Source organism: Trachurus japonicus, chromosome 8, assembly GCF_045865225.1.
Source record: "Trachurus japonicus isolate A0001 chromosome 8, Traja_1.0".
Lineage (NCBI taxonomy): Eukaryota > Metazoa > Chordata > Actinopteri > Carangiformes > Carangidae > Trachurus > Trachurus japonicus.
The window spans coordinates 17,862,719-17,886,997 of NC_140914.1; the positions used below are offsets into that span (position 1 = coordinate 17,862,719).

The 24,279-nt window shown below is 42.1% G+C and overlaps 1 protein-coding gene across 2 annotated transcripts in view; it reads right to left on the minus strand.

Moving 5' to 3' along the window:
- Nucleotides 1–243: 243 nt before the first annotated feature.
- The window catches only part of LOC146983012 (LIM and SH3 domain protein 1-like), a 39,590-nt gene continuing 15,554 nt past the window's right edge, over nt 244–24,279 (minus strand). Inside the window, exons 2-7 of one of the 2 annotated variants that reach the window (XM_085784343.1) lie at nt 23,383–23,477; nt 14,088–14,172; nt 6,823–6,930; nt 3,065–3,143; nt 1,504–1,607; nt 244–632 (exon numbers count right to left, since the gene is read on the minus strand). In XM_085784343.1, coding sequence (XP_085640469.1) covers nt 462–632; nt 1,504–1,607; nt 3,065–3,143; nt 6,823–6,930; nt 14,088–14,172; nt 23,383–23,477 — 642 coding nt within the window. In that variant the 3' untranslated portion in view covers nt 244–461. Of the gene's footprint in view, nt 636–1,503; nt 1,608–3,064; nt 3,144–6,822; nt 6,931–14,087; nt 14,173–23,382; nt 23,478–24,279 lie in introns of both variants that reach the window. The other variant, XM_085784342.1, reaches the window with a different exon arrangement.

Consider the following 24,279-nt stretch of genomic DNA (forward strand, 5'->3'; position numbering starts at 1 on the left):
GATGTTGGACACAGAGATGAGCCGAGTTTATCGATTAGGCAGGTGGGGGGGTGAAGGGGGGGTGAGGGGGCGGGGCTAAGGTGGAAACATCCAATCAGAAACAGGCAGAGACGTCAGCACAGACGGACATGGAGGTAAAGCAGAGACAGAGGAACGTCTGTTAGCGAGCGGAGTGGAGGAAGGGGGGAGGAGGGGGGGTGATGAAGATGATGATGATGATGATGAAGATGTGTGTGTGTGTGTGTGTGTGTGTGTGTGTGTGTGTGTGTGTGTGTGTGTGTGTGTGTGTGTGTGAAGGTGTCATCACAGGACAGATCAGGGAACAAGAGTAAAAATCAAGAGAAAGCGTAAAGATGAGATGGCACTGGGCTTTTCTTTCCTTTCTTCCTTCCTTCCTTCCTCCTCTCCTCCTTTCCCTCCCTTTCTCCTCCTCCTCCTCCTCCTCCTCCTCCTCCTCCTCCTCAGATGGCCTCCACGTAGTTGGCGGGCAGCATCCCCTGCTGGCCCGTGCGCTCCACGCGGCCATACATCCAGCCCTCGTCGATCTGCTGCACGTCCACGATCACGTCGCCGTCCATGAAGGAAACCTCGTCCTCATCGGCCGCAGAGTAGTCGTACACGGCCCGGTAGCGCTTCTAGAGGAGGAGAAGAACATCAAGAAAAACATTGAAGAGGACATTGAGAACTTAACTGCTCCAACAAAATCTCCAAAATATTACATTTTGTGTCACAACAGTTGAATATTTACATCAACGGAGTTCACAGAGTTTTTATTTGATTTCAAACTGATCGATCAGTTTTTCTTTCTTTTGATAAATATTTACAAACAAACTGTATTCAGTTGAACAGACTTAAATCAAACACAATAATTACCGTAAAATTCGGATTATAAGTCGCAGTCTATTTTTGAGGGTCTCAAACTGGGAAAACAAGGTTTTCTATTCCTATTTTTTAACAAAAACGTTAGTTATTCCACAAGTCTACAACGTGAAGTTTCTGTGCTGCATTGTAGCGCTTGTTATTTTAAATTAAAAATGAAAAGAAAAAAGAGATTGCGGGGTAATTTGAATAGGCTACTGTAGTGCAATATAGCGCACGTGTGTGTGTGTGTGTGTCTGCACGTTAGAGAGAGACTGAGTACTGCAGAAGGAGGGGCTGACCGACAGAGATGAGAGAAAAAAACAATAAAACAATATTTTCTGTGAGAGACTATGGCGGACCCAAACGAGTCTTGCTAATTAATCAAAAAACAAAACAAAAACAAAAAACACCCACGTAGTCGTATGCAGATACAGATCACCGTTTACACCGGTCACAACTAAAAACGCGGTGTAAACGGGGTTGAAATTTACCTCGGCCTATAGGTCGCACCAGTGTATAACGCACACCCAACTTTTTAGATGAAAACAAAGGGGGAAAAAAGTGCGACTTATACACTGAATTTTACGGTAATATTAATCAATAAATCTTAATAATGAGTGTGAACAGTGGTCAGTGACCTACCCCTCCGGCGCTGCTGGGCGGGGGGCCAGCGGCCGCCGGGCGAACCGGTTCAGGAGAAGGTTCATAGTTGTAGTTCTGGGATCCTGCAGAGGACTGGTAGGAGGCTGGAGGAGGAGGAGGAGAGGAGAGGGTTAAGGAGTGTTAAGGGGCGTTCACACCAAACGCGATAGATGCGAATGGAGCGGCAACTCTACATTGAAAATCAATGTAAATGGCGCGATGACGCGATTCAGGCGGAGGCGGCGTGAATGGAGCGTCTGGCGCGAATGAAGTTGAAAATATTGAACTTTTCAGGTGGCATCGCACCGCGACATCCAATCAGCGACGAGTTCAAGCCGACAACGTCACTTCTCTGTACGGTTGTTTACACTCAGACCGACTCAGACCAACATTAAGGAGGAGCAAATTGTATATGAGCTGTGTGTGGGCACCGCTGCCGTCTTCTACACAGATTGAACAAAACAAAAACCACACACACACACACAGTGAACCCAGACACGACGGCGGGTGGTTTTCCGGTGTTTCTGAGACTTGTATAGCAAGTACAATGCAGCAACGGTGGTAATATCAGCCACGATCGACATGGAAAGGTTTTCAAATTAACGGGCGGAGCGTCTAGCGCGACAAGCGCGAATGACGCGATGGACGCGAATAGTCCAAAATGACCAAGCGGCGCGAATGAAGCGTCTGACGCGATTGTATTCGCGTCTATCGCGTCCGGTGTGAACGCCCCTTTAGTCTTTCTTTCTTCTTTTAAATTTCATATTATAGAAGAAACCAAAAAACGAAATAACAAACCAAATATAACAGAATATATACACACATCTATTTACACAAACCAATTGAAAATAGAGGTTGAATGTAGCGCTGCCTGTGTACAATTAAAAGATTCAATACATTTTTTTGACTTGTGCTTTAAGCTTTTCTCATTATGGAAGCGTATTGCATTGATTTTTTTTAAAAAAGTGAATGCAATATGCTTCTGTATCTCATCATATAGGAGAATTATATCTTTTTGCTTTAAAGTTTAAGCTTTTATAGTTAGTTAAAGTTACAAGTTCACCTGACAGCATTTATAAAACAGGTGACAAATATTTTCCACCTCCTGCTTTTACAGAAACAACAGTTCACATAAAAACATCTTTAAATGTGCAGACGGGCTGATTAACACGGGAAACTAAATGTAGAATCTTAAATTAAACTTCATTCATTTTGTTCCTCAGTGGGTCTGAATCTACTGTTCACATTGATTCAGTCCTGACACGTTCTGATTGGCTGCAACCTGACACCTCCTCTTCCTCCTCCTTGTCCTCCTCCTCCCTGTGTTACACTATAAAGAGTCCTGACAAACACAGAGCAGCAGCAGTGACACTAGTTCCTCCTCTTCGTCTCCTCCGGTCCCAACACGTCTTCACGTTGCGTAACGACTCAAACTCAGAGTTGAGCAACGAGCTTTTCTTTCATAACTGCAGATCGATTGTTTACAGGAGGAGGAGGAGGAGGAGGAGGAGGAAGAGGAGGCGTTCAGGGCGCGTCGGGACAGATCCAGTGGCGTCGTTACCTGGGCTGGGGGAGCCGGGCTGGGGGGGGGGGCCCTCTCCTCCCATCTTCCTCTTCTCAAACTCCTCGTGGTATTTTATCTGCAGGAGACGAAACACAGAAACACAAAAACCATCAGGCCACAACAATAATAATTATAATAATAAAACTTTATCTATTATCACTTTTCTTAAAAGGTACGAAGAGTTTAACAGGAAGAAAAAAGGAGGAATTAAAACATCGATTAACACAGACGTGAGTAAAATGTAAATATCGATTGTGACACTGGTGAAAACAGGTTGAAAGATATTGATGAAAATGTATTTATTGATACTGATAACACATGTTTGTCCCTTCCTAAGCCTGATCATCAGTGAATATAAAGGGTTGAACTCCTCTTTATTGGAGGGTTTATGAGGCAGTTATGAGTTTTTAACATGACTGGATCAGAAACATTGAAATATATTTTATATTTAATGTCTTGACTCGTCTCCTGGTCAATAACCTTTGTTTTTATTCCACTCTCAGCCCTTCACTCATCTTTTCAGTCTTTCTACAGTTTATATTTTTATATTTATCTGTTTATTCTGGTTGTTTTCAGCTTCATTCATCTGAGCCAATGACATTTAATTTTCTGTACACGACTGTGTATGACTTATCTATCTATCTATCTATCTATCTATCTATCTATCTATCTATCTATCGTATCCCCCTCTCTCTCTCTCTCTCTGTCCACCAGGGGGCTCTCTCTCTCCTCCTGCTCTCTGCCTGTAGGTGTGGCGGCGGCGGAGAGAGAGAGAGAGAGGAGAGGAGGAAGCAGCTTTGACGCTGAGAGGAAATGACATGTCAGCAGCCGGATGTCGAGTGAGCTCAGAGTTGCATAGCAACCGTCGCTGACACACCAGGAAGAAGAAGAAGACGACGACCAGGTGATGAGAGGAGGAAGAGGAGGAGGAGGGAGCACATGACTCAGCATCTGAACTCATCATCAAGTTACAGTGAATTTAGGTTTTTTGTGTTTTTTCCTAATGAACCTGAACTCATCGTCATCATCACGTCGACTGCAGCTGCTGCTGTGACAAAAGGCTGCGTTCACTGACACCGCGTGAAACAGAGCCACACTGATGAACTCCTCTGGGACGGAGCGGCTGCTGTATTAAACCCCCCCCCCCCCACACACACACACATACATAGACACACACACTGCCTGGCTCAAAGGCCTCAGTGTGTGGACGACAGTGAAGCTCTCAGCTGCGTTCAAGTGCAATATGCTGAGTGAGAGTGTGTGAAGGAGATTATGTTGGTTTGTTCAGAGGGAGGAGAGCGAACAAAGAGTGTGTGTGTGCACAGGAAGTAAACACACACACACACACACACACACACACACACACACACAGAGGGCGGTTTGTTCCTGAGGCTGGATCACACCGACGAGGTTCAGTCTGATCTCAGATTATTAACTCTAATCAGAGTTTATTTATTGAAACTGTGTTTGAAATGTAAAGTTACTGTTGTTGCTGTTGCTGCTGCACCACTTTAAATTAAACTGGTTTAGTTAAAAGACAAGTTTGTGGTTTTATTTTAAAATGAGTTTAATCAACAGGTCCAAGTGTTAATCTTCACTCTGAAACTTCTCCAGACTGCAGCCGTTAAACGTTAAAGTTAAACGTCCTCAGCTGGAGGTTTGAAGTTTAACAGAGATTAAATCTAAACTTGGTTCAAAGTAAAAACTAAACTGAGTTTTAATCTGATGTTATGAAACTGTAAAACTGGTTTAGGTGAACCAGAACTTCAGTTTAAACCAGGATTTAATCTGTCACAACCAGACGTCCAGTTCTTCTTCCTACACTTGCTCCGTGTGTGTGTTCCCATAAATACATGAAAGATATGTAGATGTGTGTGCGTGTGTGTCTTTCTTTTTCTCAGTCTCAGTCACGCGAGATCTTTCATCACATGAAAGCAGTAATTACCCATAATCCTCCACACTCATTATGTCATTAGTGAGGTCGCTGCAGAGCTGCAGCTCCGACGCTCGGGTCAAAGCTGAGAGAGTCAGTGTTTCACATGGAAAATAAAAGGACTTTATAGAGGAAGAGGAGGAGGAGAAGGAGGAGGAGGAGGAAGTAGAAGAGGAGAAGAAAGTAGAGGAGGAGGAGGAGCCAAAATACCAAAAGAAAAAAAGAGAGAAAATCTTCTGTCAGGTGATCAGCTCTAAATTCAGGTGTGAAACTGAGGACCGCCCACTCTATGACATCAGCAGAACCGTCCATAGAGAGCCGAAGTGGAAGCAGGAAGTAACGGTCGCCATGGGGCCTAAACTCGGAAAAAGTCTCCATGTAAGTGAACGGGAGTCACTCACACACACGGAGCTCAGTCTCGCCCCAAGCTTTGAATATCCCGCCCGCTCGATAACGACCAATCAAATTTGTTTTCCTTACTCGGGTAAACTCGTGACAAGTCGGCGCGACAAACAGGACAAACGGCCATTTCTGTAGTACACCTTTAAACAGGTAGAGGTCATAGTTTTTTCTCATGGCACAATTCAATCGGATCACAAAAGAAAATTTTGACTCCCGTTCACTTATGTGGAGACTTTTTCCGAATCGAGGTCCCATGGCGACCGTTACTTCCTGCTTCCGCTTCGGCTCTCTATGACTATAACATCAACAACACAGCTGTTTATTTACATCTAAAAGAAGGAGTGAGATCTGATCAGAGGAGATGGATCTTTAACCAGGTGTGAACAGGTGAGCTCTCTGTCTCTGAGCTGTGACGGTTTCTCCTGCTACATTTGATTAAACCGTTGAAAAGGCCACTAACGTCGTCTGTGTTATGCAAACTCCTGAACTGAACGCAGCTCAGATAAAACTCTGGCAAAGCTCTGGTCCAGACTGAACACCAGAGATCAAACTCAAACAATGACTCATCATAAATGCGCTCATGGCCGTCAGACAGAGCGCTTCTATGACTCAGACAAAATATCAGGTGGTTAATAAGAGTAGAGATTGGAGTTTAGGATGCACATACGGGGCAGACGTGCATCTTTACGCCTTTTTCAGTCATTAGCGGTGCTTATTAGTCCACGCTACGTTTTGGTGACTCCGCTCCCTCTCTGCCTCGCATCGTCTCAGGAAACAACTCTGAAGGTTTATTCTCTAGTTTCTAACAGACTTGATGAAACCTCTGCCCTACAAAGGCAAAGTGCAGTATCTGCATTCAATTTTTTTTTTTTTGACCAATCAAAATTGTGGTATATTCTCTTCAATCTGGTAGAATTTGATATTGGTGCTGCTAAAATTTCCAGAGTTATTGGGCTTTTTATTTTGCTGTCCATCCAAAAAAGCACCGTGAAACCAAGCCAAAGTGCCGTATCTACAGCTAATACCAAGCCAAAGTGCTGTATCTGCACCAAAACCAGGGCAAAAGTGCTGTATCTGCTATAAAACGGTCAAAATTGGTCAGAAAGACAAACTACAAAATACATTTAATTCAGTCCACCTTTATCTAATCAATTATAGACTTGGTAGTTATTCATAATTTGATGCTTAAAAAGGAAAAACACAAAAAGCTGATTTTCTTAGTTTGGCATTTTTACAGATACTGCACTTTTGTCTCCCTCCCTACAGTTTACCCTGAGGAAACCACCACACATTCTTGTAGAAGGTTTGAAAGTTTCGAGGCTCGATCCAAAAATGCTTTTACACAGCAAAAAACCGTGTTGTTTGATCCGAAACTGTTACACTACTATTCACACAGAGTTACAGTTACATTCAGACTTACATTGCTGATCTGATCCTGCGTCTTCTTAATTCTCTGCAACTCCGGCGTGTCTGCGACCACGCTGAAACCTTTTCCTTTATTCTTCTCAAAGTCCTCCTTGTAGTAAACCTGCAGCACAAAAACAAACACACAAAACAAACAGTTTGACTTTAGTTTCAGTGCGTCAGACTCAGACTTAAAAACAACCCGTAATATCAGAGTCGACGTCGCTCTTGAACGTAACTTGCTGAACGGACCAGTCGTGAGTTTTAACAAGCTGCTTTTTGGCTTCATAAAGGAACTTTACGCCAGAAGGAAAAATGGTTTTACTGTCAACTTTACTGTTTTTTTTCCCTTTTTTACAACAACATGAAAATCCTGACACGACATCAAGAGTTTTAATGGAAATTAAAACGCCACTAAAATTATTTTATTGCCATTTTATTGGAAATGGCAACCTTACATATTCTGTATTTTCTCACATATTTCTAACACTATTCTACAGTTTGTATACTTAATGTTTTGACCTAATTTCTCCCAAGTATTTGATTCCAGTTCGTTGTATTGACTCAGTCACATCTAACAACATGATGAAATTAATACATATCAGTTTATATTAAATCATTAGAATAAAAAATTAGATTTATTTCATGTTTTTAGATTCAGAAAAGGTCAAATTAAAGTTGTGTTCTTTAATGCGAGGACTTGAAACCATAATAATAATGTAGATATTTTAGTAACAGTGTAACAAACAGCTAATCTACTTAGCCGACTCTCCTAAAGGTAAATAACAAATGTAAGTTTATTTTTAAAAAGTTGCTGAGTTTAGTTTAGTTTATTAGTTTAATAAGGGACAATGTGCAATTACATTAATCATTTAAAGGAAAAAAATGAAAAGATGGTTGCACCAGATTTAGCTCCCAGCTAATTTCCATCTGTAGTCCCTGAACACTGAACATTGCACGTTAGTTAGTTTTACACCACCTTCCTGCGCGATATTTCACAATAAAAGCCCAATGATGATGAATGATAATGAATTAATTAATTGCCCGTGGTTGATGTGCACAGGTGTGACTCTGCGGTAACATCTGGATTCGTACTCTAAAGCCTCGGCACGGCGGTCAAACGGTGAAACGCTGCTGCTGCATTGAACAAAACCTCATACTCTCGTTGTTATATTAATATAAACGGCGGCACGGTGGAACAGCGGTTAGCGCCGCACCTCGCTGCGGGGACAAAGGTTCGGTCCTGAGAGGGGTCGACAGAAAGGAAGCGTTCCGCATTTTGCACAGTGAACAATCTTTAAATATCTGAACCCACACACACACACACACACACGTCCCTGTGAAACCAGAGCGCCGCTGGTTATTTATATATTAGTGAAAACACCGTCGCTCTGCGTCTGTGACAGAATGACTCGTCATCCTCACTCACTTCTCTCTGAAGCAGAAATTACCACATTCTCTGAAAAAAGTTGCAAACTTTCTTTTTAATTCCTGAAATAATCTGTTTTTTTTTTCTATGTATGAACTATGACTGTGTGTGTGTGTGTCTGTGTGTGTGTGTGTATATATATATATAAGTGTGTGTCTCTGTGTGTGTGTGTTCTTGGTTGGCCACACGTATGCTGCTTAGTCTTTTGTGGTGACGTTCATTTCCTGTTTGCTTACATACAGGACGTGGCAGCGACCATATATGGTCACAATGAGAGAGAGGTAGTGTATGACAGATCGTGTGTGTGTGTGTGTGTGTGTGTGTGCGCGCCCTGCCCTGACCCTGAGGGCAGCAGCAGAGGAAGCGTCCAGCCTCAGATCTCTATCTGACTCCTCTGTTCTCACTGAAGCTCCTTCACTCTCGACCTGCAGACAGGAAGTCAGGGGGCTTTTATTTTGAAATCTAATCTGCCACTCGCTCTGCACTTCCTGTCGGTTCAGGCTGCAACGACTCCACGACGACGACGACGAACTTTCACATTCTGCAAAGACGCACTAAGACTGCACTCTTTCCTTTCCATCCCTCCATCTCTCCATCTTTCCGCTCCATCCCTCCATCTTTCCCTTCCATCTCTCCACCATTCCCCTCCATCTTTCCTTTTCATCCATCCATCTTTCCCTTCCATCTCTCCTCCACCCCTCCATCTCTCCCTTCCATCTCTCCATCTTTCCCTTCCATCTCTCCATCGTTCCTGTCCATCTTTCCCCTCCATCTTTCCTTTCCATGTCTCCATCGTTCCCTTCCATCCCTCCATCTTTCCTTCCCATCCCTCCATCTTTCCTTCCCATCTCTCCAATTTCCCTTCCATCTCTCCTTCCATCCCTCCATCTTTCCTTCCCATCTCTCCATCTTTCCCTTCATCCTTCCATCTCTCCATCTTTCCTTCCCATTCCTCCATCTTTCCTTCCCATCCCTCTCTTTATCTTCCATCTCTCCATCTTTCCCTTCCATCTCTCCATCTTTCCCTTCTATCATCCCTCTCGTTCCCCTCCATCTTTCCTTTCCATCCCTCCATCTTTCCCTTCCATCCCTCCATCTTTCCCTTCCATCTCTCCATCGTTCCTTTCCATCCCTCCATCTCTCCATCTTTTCCCTTCCATCCCTCCATCTCTCCCTCCATCCCTCCACCTTTCCTTCCCATGTCTCCAGCTTTCCCTTCCATCTCTCCATCTTTATCTTCCATCTTTCCTTCCATCTCTCCATCTTTCTCTTCCATCTCTCCATCTTTCCCTTCCATCCCATCAGCTCTCTCTCCCTCCCCTCCCTCCTTCCTCCACTCGTCCTGACGCTTTGTGATGACACAACGTGGTTGTTATGACTCACAGCTGATGTCATGATGATGTCATGATGATGTCATGATGATGCGTTGTTGTGGTTTTTGCGTCGCCGATACGTACGGACGTAATCGATGAAGAAGAGGAAGATTACCGTCTCTCTCCTCCCTCCTGTTTTCATCTCTCAGTCTTTATTCCTCTCCTCCAATCAGATCTCTTCTTTCCCTCCCCACCCACACTCCCATCACACCCCTCCTCCCTCCCTCTCTCTCCTTCTTTTTCTTCTCCTCTCATTCATTCATATTTTACTGCACAGCCGTCCTCCTCTGTTATAATCTTCCTCTCCACTTTCTATTTGCATTCCTCTGGCTTTTCCTTCCTCTGGGGATTTCGCTTTTATCTCTTCCTCTTTCACCCTGCACCCCTCCCTCCCTCCCTCCCCCTCTTTCTCTCTCCGTTGGTGCCTTCCTGTCTCTTCCTCCTCCTCCCTCGTTCATGTCCGCCTCATTGCTCTCCCTCCTCCTCCTCCTCCCAAATTCACTCTCTCCAGTTTTTTTATTTCTCTCCTTCTCTCTCCATCTTGTTTCTTTCTGTCTTGTAATGAGGTGTGACAAACCTCTACCCTGCTACCATAGCAATACGGTTCCCGTAGCAACACAGCGGCGGTGGCGGCGATGGGCAATGGCGAGAGGTTAGATGACCACAGTTCTCCATTAACACCTTCAGCACAATCACATCGTCTCAACATCAAACTGAGATTTGTGGCGTTTTTTATGAGTAAGTGTGAAGTTTGAATTAGTAAAATTATTTTAAAAAGATGAAACTGTGATTTAAAAGTTTCAAATATGACTTTTGTCCGTTTTTAAATAATTTATTGGGGTTTATTTTAAAGGTAAAACCCACTAAAAAGAATAAAATACTATTTTAAAAGCTAAAGTTCATCAAACATGGCGTGCTCCTGAAGCATCTTGATCCTTTTTTTGTTTTTATTTGATGTATTGCAATTTATTTTAAAGTTAAAAAGCACTAAAATTGGTAAAAGAGTATAAAATACTATTTAATAAACTCAAATTTAACAGGAAACTAAACATGAGGTGTTCCTGAAGCGTCGTGGTCTTCTTAGTTGATTTAGTGGGTTTTATTTTATAGTTAAAAACAATAAATCTGATATAAAGAATAAAATAATATCCTAAAAGCTGAAGTTTATCAAACATGACGTGTTACTGAAGCATTATGGTCTTTTTTCTTTAGTTTTATTCAATTTTAAAAGTTAAAAACAAGTAAATCTGATATAAAGAATAAAATAACATCCTAAAAGCTGAAGTTTCACAGGAAGTTTTTCCAACATGACGTGTTCCTTCAGGGAATCTGTTCGACCTGGAGCTTCTCTCTTTCTCTCTGTCTTTAATCACTTCCATATTTCTCCTGTAGCCCAAATAAAACGCTGCAGAATCTCTGAGTGGATTAATAATCTGTTAACAAACATGAGAAGCGGCTCCAGATCTGAGGCTGTTTATTGTCACAGTGAAGGACGAAGAATTAAAACACAGTCAGCAGCAGATTAACCTCAGAACTGTTTATGTTTGAGCAGTAGTGTAATGGTGAAGGTGGTGAGGGGGGGTCGGGGGGTGTTAGGATCTACAATCCATGTAGAAAAACACCATCTGTCCCTCTGTTATCTCCTCCAACCCCCCCACTCTTTACCCATAAACCCCGTCTCACATACAAACACCCCCAGACCTTCATCATCGATTCATCCTCAGCGTCCATCGTCTTTATATCGTTTGGAGTTTCTACCTCCTCTGTTTTCAAAAACAATTTTTCCTAAACCTTTGAATGCAACAAAAACTCAATAAAAAAGCGAATTTTTCAAAATAAAACCCAAAAAAAACACAATGACTTTTTTTTTTCAATATTTGTTTCCAGAATCAAAATAAAAAACAGATAACGACAATATTTTCCAATTTCCGTTTTTCTGAACAAATGTAAAATAGAAAAAGACAAAAAACAAAAAAACACACAATAACGGGTGTTTCATCCTATTTGAATATTTTGATTTCATGCAAGGCATGTGAACTGGAAAAGACGATTAACCGTTTGATTTTTTAAAATACATTTCTTAGTTTTTACCGACAAAATAAATTTAACTCTCAATATTTTGTTTCCGTTTGGTGGGTTGGGCAATATAGTTTTAAACTTTTGGATGTGTTTTTGAGTCCCTTGCTCTTTCTTTTAGTTTTCAGTATGTTTTTATTTGAACTTGTATTGTAAGTATATTATTCTATTTATTGCACCCCGCACTTTCTTTCTTTCTCTTCTCTTGGATATGTTTGCCTTTGTTACTGTTTTAATGTAGGCTATATTATGTACTGTGTATGGATGTTTTACATGTACACGGCAGCTGTTACAACTCCCTTGCCTAAGACAAATTTCCCCTTGTGGGACAAATAAAGTTTATTTGATCTTTGTTTACTTCCAGTTTTACTTTTTTAAACTTTGGACCTGAGATTTTCTTCTTCAGCGTTTCGTTTCGTTCTCATTCGTTGTCTCGTCTCACCAACTAAAACTCTTAAATTACAAAAGTTCAGTCAATCACTTCCCCCCTTTATTAATAAAACCAATCGATGTTGTATTTTATATCGTTGGAAAGCCTGATTAGTCGACTTTACAACGAGGTACAACCTGTAAGACTCATGCATTGGTGGAAGGAGCAACACAGCTGAACGTGTTGGTAGCGCCCAAACAAAATGAAAGGGGAGAAATGATCGACTGAAATACCGCTTCCAATTTTTTTTTTTGAAAGGGTTGCGTATCTGTATGTTGATGTGTAAACATGTAAAACTGACTCACAGATAGACACAACTTTTCTACTTCTACTTCCTTGTTTGTTCCACAGAGTAAAAAAAAAAAAAAAAAAACACCCTTTCAAAATAAAACCCTGTTTTGTCATGTGACCTCCTGAGAATCGTCTCTGTGGTTTTTTGTTTCTCGCGGTCGCGTCGATCAGAGTCATTCCTAGACGACTGAGGAACAGACGTTGATGGTGTGAATAAAGGAGAAGTGAAACGTGGTGTCACGGCCTTCAGGCGCGATGACCGTCTGACACTCAACCCTCACACCATCACATAACAAACACACACACACACGTACATAAATATAGCATATAGCAGGTTACATCCAGGCGGCGTGTGAAGGGTTAATCCTGCTCCTGTGAAGACTGTGTTGGTGAGAATAAATCAGCGACTGTGTCAGAGCCGTCTTTATTAAGCCAATAACACATGACCCAGTTCAGATGGATATTTTGGTCTGATGAGGGTTTTTTTTTTTCTTTTCTTTTCTTTTCTTTTTTTTTGTCACAGAGTTTATTTGGGTCTTTTGTTATTTTAGCTTCAGCAGGAACGACTTCAGCTTCACTGGTGGTGGTGGTGGTTGATTATATTATATTATATCAACATAAACTCTACATTTATAGGACTGTTATCTGGTTTGTGGGCGTCATAAAAAAAATGTAAAAAAGGCAACGCACAAATAAAAACGTACGAGGAAACGACTGCAGAGAGTCGAGTTTGGGTTTGTTTTGTTTCCACAAACAGATGCAAAACCAAAACCAGCTTGTGAGTTAGTGTAGAAAACTAGCGGTCTTTATTAAACTAAAATAAACTAAAACTCCTCTGAAGAGGACAGTAACATTACTCTAGTTTCTTATCTGACTGGAGCGGAGGTGAGAGGAAACTGAAGATGTTGTGAAACAGACTTGAGCAAGATCCTATTTGTTGGTTTCAAACTAACTTTAAGTCCTGGTATCATCTCTTTTAGGGAAGTTCAGTACCTCAGTCACTATACGCCAGAAATGCGTTCTCATTTAGTTCCTTTTTGGGGTTTTTTTTGGGTCTCATTTCCGAGGAAGAAGATCTACAAACTACACAGCAAAAACTCTAAATCTTTCCAAGAATATTTGTCTCATTTCTTGTCAAAATGTCTAATTTCTAGTCAAAACTAATCTCTTTTCACTTAAAATAAGACTCGTAACCTAAAATGTACTTGTTTTTAGATCATTTTCACTTGTTTCAAACAAATTTTCACTTGAAATAAGTAAAATAATCTGCCAGTGAAAGCAGGTTTTTTGTTATAAGAAAGAAAAACTTGCTCCACTATCAGATTTTTCTACTTATTTCAAGTGAGAAAGAAGTAAAAAAGTATCTAAAAACAAGCTACTTTAAATTTTTAATATGATGAGTCTTATTTTAAGTATAATGAGATTTGTTTTGACTAGAAATAAGACAAATATTCTTGGTAAGATTTTGAGTCTTTGTAGTGAACCCTCTCTCCGTCTCTTTTTTCCTCTCCGAGCCAATTTCACGCTCGACTTCTCCGCTGCGTCGTCTCTGAATTAGACCGACTGAGTTCATCAGGACGTCGGCTTTTGTTAACTCCCTCGTTAATGGTTATTTTAAAGGGTTAAACGTTCTCTTTCTCTCTCCTGATTGGCTGCTGTGTGCGGCGATGTCACAGACTCACCTGGCTCTGCATCTTGCTCTGCTGTTTGAGGCGGAGGTTCTCTGGAGTGTCAGCCACACAGGTGAAGTTTGTCTTGGGGTAGTGTCTGCAACACACACAGAAACAGACAGACACACACACACACACACACACACACACACACAGAGTAAAGACTGTTAGTGCACTGTAAATAAACACACACACACATGCACATGCACAGTGAACACACACACACAGATGCCAGCTTTTACTCAAGACTCCCACTGTGATTCAGGCCTGGAGGAAAAAACACACACAAAGCACAACTGAAGTAGTGTGTAGTCTGTGTAACACACACAGAGACACACACAGACACACACAAAGAGTGGGGGTAATGTGTGTTATTCAAGGTGGTCCTGACTCCTGAGGTGGAGCCCCTGTAAACAAAAGGCAACTGAGTTATAACACACAATGAGGAGGAGGAGGAGGAGGAGGAAGAAGAGAAGGAGGAGGAGAAAGAAGAAGAGAGAAGAAGAGTAGGGAGAAGGAGAAGGAGGAAGAAGAGGGAGGAGGAGGAGGAGGAGAAGGAGGACGAGGACGAGGACGAGGAGGAGGACGAAGAGGAGGGAGGAGAAGGAGGGAAGAGGAGAAGGAAATAGAGGAGGAGAAGGAAGAAGAGGAGGGAGGAGAAGGAGGGAAGGGGAGAAGGAAATAGAGGAGGAGAAGGAAGAAGAGGAGGGAGGAGAAGGAGGGAAGAGGAGAAGGAAATAGAGGAGGAGAAGGAAGAAGAGGAGGGAGGAGGAGAAGGAGAAGAAGAGAAAGAAGAGGAGAGAAAAGAAGAGGAAGAAGAGGAGAGAGGAGGAGGAGAGCAGGAGGGAGGAGAAGGAGAAGAAGAGAAAGAAGAGGAGAGAAAAGAGGAGGAAGAAGAGGAGAGAGGAGGAGGAGAGCAGGAGGGAGGAGAAGGAGAAGAGGAGAAAGAGGAGGAGAGAAAAGAGGAGGAAGAAGAGGAGAGAGGAGGAGAGCAGGAGGGAGGAGAAGGAGAAGAGGAGAAAGAGGAAATGTGTGTGTATGTGTGGGGGGAGGGGGTCGAGGGTCTTCAAGGTCACAGTTCTTTGAGCAGCAGGTTTGTAAAAATCTCTCACATGGACACACACGACCCTGTGAGGACAACAGGAAGAGGAGAAACACACACACACACACACACACACACACACACACGGGGTCAGAGACAGTGGGCGAGTGTGGATGATGTCACCCCCCCCCCCCCCCCCTCAGCAGAGCGTGAAGTCTCTCCTCTGAATGAATGAATTCTGGGAATTTTCTTGTCAAGACGCCACAAACACCGACCTCCCACACAACTACTACACACACACACACACACACACACACACACCGAGCTTCATTCATTCATTCCTCACACACACACACCTGTCCATCCTCTGTGTGTGTTTGTGTGTGTGTGTTTCTCTGAGTGAGCGCTGCCAGTTCCAACGGCTCCTGAAGGCAGCACAGGCAGCTCAGATGGACTCCACTTCCCAGCATGCCTCAGGGCGCTGGCTGACCTCAAAAACGTTCACCACACACACTCACACACACTCTCTGCGTGCCTCTGGGTAACCCATTAAAAAAAGAAAAGGGGGGGCAATGGCAATATGTTTACGGTTTCCTTGACAACGTGGCAAACAAAGTGATTATGGGATGGAACAAAGGGTTGTGGTCGTCGATGGGTTTCACTCATGACTCGACCTGACGACAACAAACTAGATCAAACACACACAGTCACACACAGTCACACACCTGTGTCACTTCCACTTTTCTTATCTCAGCGTCTAAATGTTATTTTCGTCTCATTCGTCTGTTCATACATCAACAACTTCTTCTTCTCCTATGACTCTGTGGATCAATAAAGTTTCTGATTCTAATCTTCTAGTCGGGATGGCACCGTCACTTGTTTTCACTATTAACCGCGCAATTAATTCATACGACTCCTAAACACCGTCACTTTCCAAAATAGATGACGTCAGCGCCAAAGTAAAGGAAAAAGCCCAAATACAGGTTCATTTAATACCAACGTAACACTGAATCGATAGGAATTTAAATGTAAAATAAACCCAATAAAATAAACTTAAACATTTGGGGGGATTAACAATTAATTGATCCTTTATTACACGGCTCTATTGAATGCTGCTCTCTAATTGGTCCATCGCTGCGTTCTGCGGTCCGTTATTTCTGTATAATGACCGTCGTCAAGTGTAACAGGGTTCCATACAACCTGTCAGGGTTTATTTCTCCGAACTATACATTATCCCTTACATATTAATAGATACTTCAAATAATCAGTAACGTAATTAAATTATGACTATATTTCATTTTACACATTCATAGTGTTATGGAATTAATTAATGCATGATAATCGTGACACTGTGATTATTTCTCTGATAATAATCGTACTGAGATCACCGCTTCTAAGACGATGTGAGAATATTCTCAGTCTCTACGGATCAATAACGGATCAATGAAGGATCACTGAGGACCTGTGCTTCACACTCAGCTGCACAGATGATGATCGTGATCAATTTGTTAAAGGGATAGTTCACCCAAAATTCAAATTTCACTCATTATCTACTCACCCTCCTGTGGACTAAGGGCTGGGAGAAGTTTCAGAGTCCTCCGTGCCTTCTCTGAGTTACGGGGGGTCTCCGTGCAGCACTGCATGTCCATATAACGGTTGCGAATGGGCCTCACTTTTCTTCGTCCAAAAAGACACACCAAAAAACATCCAAATACCTCCATAGTGCTCGTCTGTAATGTCCCTCTTGAATTGAAGCCCCAACATGAGAAATTGTTCCGAAAAAAATTAAATAAGTCTATGTTTTAAGCTTTTTTGGTGTGTCTTTTTGGACGAAGAAAAGTGAGCTCCGTTCTCAACCGTCATATGGACATGCAGTGCTGCACGGAGCCCCGCTGTCACTCAGAGAAGCCACGGAGGACTCTGAAACTTCTCCCAGCCCTTAGTCCACATGAGGGGGAGGAGATAATGAGTGAAATTTGAATTTTGGGTGAACTATCCCTTTAAAGAATTAAACTGCACATCTGTTTGGATCAATATCTAAATACCTAAAACATGTGAATATTGACCATAATAACAATACTGATCATAATAACAATATAAAGTGGGTCAATGTGACTCTGTCTTTGATGACAGTGGAGAACAGCGTCATTTCTCTGGAGCTGGGTGTGTCGGTCTGTGGTGAAACACACTTCCTGACTGAGCCGCACCAAAAACCCCTGCTCAGTTAACACTGCAGTGTGTAAGAGAGTGTGTGTGTGTGTGTGTGGCCTGAACACACACACACACAGTTCCTGTCATATTCACTGTGTCTTCACCAACTGTCCTCACACACACTCAGAGAGTCACTACGTCGACAACATGTCTGCAGATATGAACTGGGAGTGACTCAGTGTGTGTGTGTGTGTGTGTGTGTGTGTGTTTTGTGTGTGTGTGTGTGTGTGTGTGTGTGTGTGTGTGGTGTGTGTGTTGTGTAACCAGGTAACACGGTGCAGCAGAGTGAGTGACACATGCACAAACTCAAACCTGTGAAACACTTCAAAACAAAACAGAAGAAAAAGGGGAAGTGATCAAAATGGAGGGATGAGATAACGGAGTTATGGAGGGGAGGGGGGTGATGCAGGAGTGAGGGGGGGTGGGGGGGAGACACACATGTGATAACACACACACACAGGAGCTGCTGCCTACTGTGCAGGAGGACGGGTCTGACTCAGGAGACGAAGGTTCACACCTGTAAACAGCTGCAGAGGTTGGAACGCATCATCAGGAGGAACAAGGCCCACCCACCCGCCCCCACCCCCCCCCCCCCACCCATATTTTTCAACATTTTATTGACCAAACAACTAATTGATTAATCGTTTAAACTAAATTTAACACTTTATAATAAGTACAGACTATTAAGCATTAGTTACGCATTCATGAATACTGAATTCTTCAGTTATAATGCATGAATACTCATTAGTATGTAGTTAATACAGTTAGTGCTTATCAGTGATGAGTAAAACATTTTTTTACTGTGTTTATAATCTACATACTAATAGTCTTCATGTGTTATAAATGATGAATTCAGTATTTATTAATGCTTAATAGTGTGTACTTATAAAGTGTTACCGAGTTTTCTGCAGCAAAACCAGATTACAGAGTCGACTGGACACAGAACACCATTATATTATATTATATTATGTATTAATTGAATTAAAAACATAACAGAAAAGCATGTGACCGTCCTTTTATATTTTGAGCTCTTGTTCAGTTATTTATGTTCAGTCGTATTGTGTTTTATATGGTTGGATCATTTTCTTATGTCAATATTGACTTTACTAGACTGAGTATTTTTATCCTGTTGATTTAAAACAGACAAGGCAAAGACACTAGAGCTTCTTTAATATTAATATTCCCGTGCTGCAGACTGAACCGTGGGAATCTGCACCGCCGCCTCCCTATCGGTTCTTCCTTTTCTAACACGGACGCTGTGACGACCCAGTCGACAGTGAACGCATCGCAACAGCCTCTAATCTGATCTGGTTGTTTATTAACGACGTGTTTTATATACGGAGCGGAAACTTTAAACAGCAGTAAGGACTCTAAATCACACACAGAGAGACAGAGAGAGGAGATGGTGAAGTTAATATGGGATGTCGGTCGTTAAGGCAGCGACCCACAGCCTCCAGGGGAGATGAAGAATTTTTCCTGTCTGCTTATCTGCCCTCCTAAATCTACCCACAATCCCCTCCTGTGACTCCGGCGTATAATCAGGAGAGAGGAGGAGGAGGAAGAGGAAGAGAAAGGGAGGGAAAGGAGGAGAAAGAAGAGAGGAAGAGGAGTACACAGAAAACAAACAACTCCTATATCAATTACTCAGGACAAATACAGGAGTCATGATGAAGGAGAGGCCTGCACTCCTCCTCCTCCTCCTCCTCCTCCTCCTCCTCCTCTCCTCCTCCTCCTCCTCCTCCTCCTCTCCTCCTCCTCCTCCTCCTCCTCCTCCTCCCCTCCTCCTCCTCCTCCTCCTCCTCCTCCTCCTCTTCTTGATGTTTACTCTAATTAACCTCGATTTAAACCAACGGGAAGAGGCTCAGTAAACAGTGAAGAGGAGGAAACGACAGAAATGTCAGGAAGAAGAAGATGAAGAAGAGGAAGAAGGAGAAGAAGCAGCAGCTCTACTCCATGGAAATAGAGGTGATACCAGGCCACTGCTTAAAGGGATAGTTCACCCAAAATTGAAATTTCACTCATTATCTACTCACCCTCATGTGGACTAAGGGCTGAGAGAAGTTTCAGAGTCCTCCGTGGCTTCTCTGAGTTACAGCGGGGCTCCGTGCAGCACTGCATGTCCATATGACGGTTGCAAATGGATACCAACTGTCTTAGTAACAAAAAGACACACCAAAAAACATCCAAATACCTCCATGCTGCTCGTATGTAATGTCCCTCTTGTATTGAAGCCCCGACATGAGAAAACTGTTCCGCCGGTCAGTGCAAATCACGTGAGATTTGCACTGACACAGGAAGAGCAGTGAACCGAGACACTGGGAGCTTCCGCTACAAACAAGCTTAAAATATAGACTTATTTAATTTTTTTCGGAACAATTTCTCATGTCGGGGCTTCAATACAAGAGGGACATTACAGACGAGCAGTATGGAGGTATTTAGATGTTTTTTGGTGTGTCTTTTTGGACGGAGAAAAGTGAGCTCCGTTCTCAACCGTCATATGGACATGCAGTGCTGCACGGAGCCCCGCTGTAACTCAGAGAAGCCACGGAGGACTCTGAAACTTCTCCTAGCCCTTAGTCCACATGAGGGGGAGTAGAAAATGAGTGAAATTTGGGTGAACTTTCCCTTTAAATAAGAAACTTTTTTCTTAGCAATTTTTGGCCTGGTTATATAAAGGTTGCTGATGATGATGGTGATGTCATGACGACACCTGCTGCAGGTGTGTTGGACCGTGATGAACTAAACTGTATTTATGGAGAATCTGAACTTTTATTTTGGAAACTTCTTTCACTTCACTGAACTATAAATATTGAACCTTTCACTTCACCACTTTTAGTTTTGCGTCGTCCTCTTTCTTCTCCTTTTGTTTGTAGGAGCTTTTTATTTATTATTGTTTGTATTTAGCTGTGGTTTGATTATTCAGAAATGATTTATTTGATTTCATTATGATTAGATTTTGCCGGTATTCTGTTTGTTTATTATTTCTTTAGTTTAGTTTATTTCATTTGGCTATATGTGAGGTGCTGGTCACGGACCAGAATGCACCTGGGTGGGCTGATGGTTTGTTTTGTGGTTGTTTGTTTGTTTCTCACTTGTTTTTGGTTGAATAAACTCAATTTTTTAAAAATTTTTGTTGGGAACAAAACATGAACCGGATACTAAGTTTCTTTCTTATTTGATGCATCAGTGGTCTTTCCAAAAATCTTTCCAGCTGATCACAAATAAATAATGTTTGCTTATTTTTCCCAAATAATTCACCCATTAAAACATTCCACTACACTTCTATTAAGGACTTTTACTTTGACAGCTTTTTAGTTAGTGAATGAATATTCTTTTATTTTGCTGCTGTTTCAATCACAGGAGGAAAAAACAGTTTAAACCAGTCAGTGTCCTAACGATACTTTAATTCAAGTCTTATATTTGACTGAGTTAAATACATAAAGAGGAAATCCAATCGTTGTCACAGTTCATTAATTATAATAATTATCATCAGGTTCAGTAAACGTGGAACAACAGAACAATGAGTCGAAGTAAATTTGTTCTTTTCAACACTTCAGTATTTTTATAAATGAAGTTCTCTTTTCTCCTCGTGTTAAACTTTAAAACAGTTTTGACTTGTTGCTGCTGCTGCAGCCGTCGTGAGTCCAGATCAACAGATTTACGGTCGTCATTAGGTTTGTTTCATTCTCTCTGTTTGTTCGTCGTCTTCCATCCCATCATAAACAGGTGCAAACAGCTGCACAAAGGTCGGATTAGATTAAAGATGAGACGATTAGAAACAGAAACGCATCGACACATTTGTTTAACCTGGAAATTATTTACATGAGAACATGAGGAGGTTTTTATCAGATGACACCCAGTAATAAATCTGGATTTGGTTTCGTTTATATTTATACGTATATGTAAAAAAACACCACAACAGTTTGTGTGGAGATGGAAACGATGTGGAGTTCCCCTCCTGAGCCGGAACGACTCGTCCTCATGAGGATGAAGAGACGAAACAGACAGAGAGACGGGAAGAGGACGACCGGCGAGTCGAGGAAAATCGGGGAAGTTGGTGGTTGAGTTCCTGGAAACGTGTGAAACGTTCGCTCAGCTGTTAGTTACTGAAAGACACGAAGAGATGACTCACTGAGGAAAACAACGCGCTGTCAGAGAGACGATGATGTCATGATGTTGTGTCGATAACGACCTGATTGACCTTTGACTTTTTTTTTTAATCACACCTAAGATAAAGTTCATTGGAAGTCGATTCAGTTCAATCACCAAACAGCATGAAAGTGAAAACTGGACGTCCAGTATTCCTTCTTTCTTTTAATGTGTTTAATACAAGTAATCTAGTACTTGCCCATAAAGTAATGAGAGTACTGCAGTAATGAAGTGTCCCAACTTTGGTTTCAGACTCTAGAGAACAAGGTGTTTCTTAAAGGTCAGGTTGGAGATTGTCTTCTGGAGCATTTTTAATGAGATAATCATGTAACATTATGAGACAGAGTTGTTTTAGAGCCAAATGCAGCCGGAACTACATCCAGACACGGCTGCTGGGCGGAGGGATTTCAGAAGCGCGAAGTAGTTAATGTGTCGTAATGTTACATAATCGTTCTGTTATTATCTCATAGCGTGGTGAATGTGCAGGTCACAACTTGTCCACCAGAGCGTTGTGGAGTTGTTGGATTGTGTATTTGATGAGTTTGATGAGGGAAACCAATGAGCCTCCGTAGCGTAGCTCTGAGCAGCTCACGGCTCTGCTCCGCCGTTCTAAAAATAGCTTGCACCAACAATTAAAGGTAACGAACCTACTGCTACGACTATAGGGATTATGGCAATGGGCCAATTTGCCAAAATGTTGAACTATCCCTTTAACATGTCGTGAATAAATAACCAGATGAGATTATTAGATCATTGTGTTCGCTGAGTTCCTGGCCCTAATACTCCGTGGTAAATTTCTCCTCATTGTTTTGACTCTTTCTTTACGTCACGTCATCGAAAGGTGACATTTTACTTTACTGCAGACACAGACAACTTGTTCTTGGTTTGAATCTGACCTCAGATCAGTCCACAGCACAGACACTGGGGGTGGGAGAAAAAAATCGATTCACATAAATATCGCAATATCTTTTTTGCCGATTTTTTTTTTAATTTAATTTTTTAAAATATTGTGCAATGTGCATTTGTTCGCCTTTTTTTTTTTTTACATACAGAGAGTACAGGTTTTGAAAAGGGTTTAAGTTCACTTTATAATGGAGTGTGTTAATTTATAGGCTCCTACAGTATTTGTGTGCAGATAAATATTAAAAATGCAGACTAAAAATCGAGAGAATCTGCAATATCGCAGAATCGCAATTAAAATCGAATCGCCCTCCAAAAAAATCGTAGAAGAATCGAATCGGGAGAAAAGCATATCGTCCCAGCCCTAACAGACACACAACAACAATAACACAACCATAACAACAGCAGCAGCAGCAGCAGCAGCAGCCTCCTGATTCACTGGCAATAAAATAAAAAGGCATTTAAAAGGCAAAAATGCAAACGAAGCTTCATGTCAGAACATGAAACAACGACTCCTCCTCCTTTCTGCATTCCCCTCACTCACACACACTGAGAGGAGGGGGGGTGGGGGGGTCATTAGCAGTAATGGTTGTGGGGGGGGGGGGGGGGAAATAGGGGATTCCAGAGATTCCTGATGAGCACTTTACTGTGAGAGTCGGAGTCGGAGCGTGAGTGGACACGCTGGCGTTCACACACAGCCACCGACCGCCACCGTCACTGTAGAGGAACTTGAGGAATTTCTTTTGTTGATACCCCCCCTCCAAAAAATACCCCCCCTCCTCCCCACCGAAGAGGAGGAGGAGGAGGAAGAGAAGAGGAAGAGGAGGAGGGATGAAGCCACTTTCCCACACCACATATAGACCCTTTCTGTGAGGAGGGGGGGGCAGGAATAGTCACAGATAAACAACAGAGAGGCCACAGTTGGGTTCAACACACACGCACACACACACTGACAGACACACACACACTGACACACACACACACACACACAGTATATAGACTTACGCGTTGCAGTATGGTCTCTTCTCGAAGCCTTTGTAATTCTTCATGTTTAGAGTCATTTTGCAGACCTCGCAGCTGAAGCATCCTTTATGCCAGTACTGTCACAGAGAGAGAGACACACACACACTGTGTTAACACAACTCTAACTCATTCCTATTCACAGAGCACAGAGACGTTTCTGGGAGTGAAGCATTGTGGGAGTTCGGTTCAGTTCAGTTCAGTCACACAAAACAAAACAAAACAAAACAAAACTTCAGCTTCCTCCTCTTTTCTCCAACAAACTGAAACGTTTCTATTTATAAGTCGATGGTGTGAACGGGTGAAAACACCAGAGCTGCAAATGTGACGATGATGATGACGACACACACACACACACACACAGCTTGTTGTAAGTGTACACTTCAACTATGCATGTGACAAATAAAGAATCTTGAAGAGCTCAGGGAGTCGGTGCTGCACCTTCTGACTTTTATTCGTCTCTGCAGCTCCGTCCGTTTTCATCTTAAAGGACGATTCCACCTGTGGCTCTAGTTTCTAATATTTCAGCTCCAACTGAATCAATGTTCAGATTTTCTTTCTAATGTCTCCTGTCCTGCAGTAGTTCTGTCTGTCCCTGCATCGCCATGGCAGCGTGTGATGGGAGCAGAAAATTTAACTTTTTTTTCTTTGAGAATTTTTAACCACTTTTTTTTATGATTATTATTATTTATTTTACCAAATTTTCTAGAATTTTTAAAAACATTTTGAGAAATTTTACCACATTTGTCTAGAAATTTTTTAACTTAATTTCTTTTTTAGAATTTTTTTTACAACCTTTTTTTTGGGAGGGGGGTATGATGTTTACCACAATTTTTCTTGGGGGTATAATGTTTACCGCTATTTTTCTTGAACGTTTTTGAA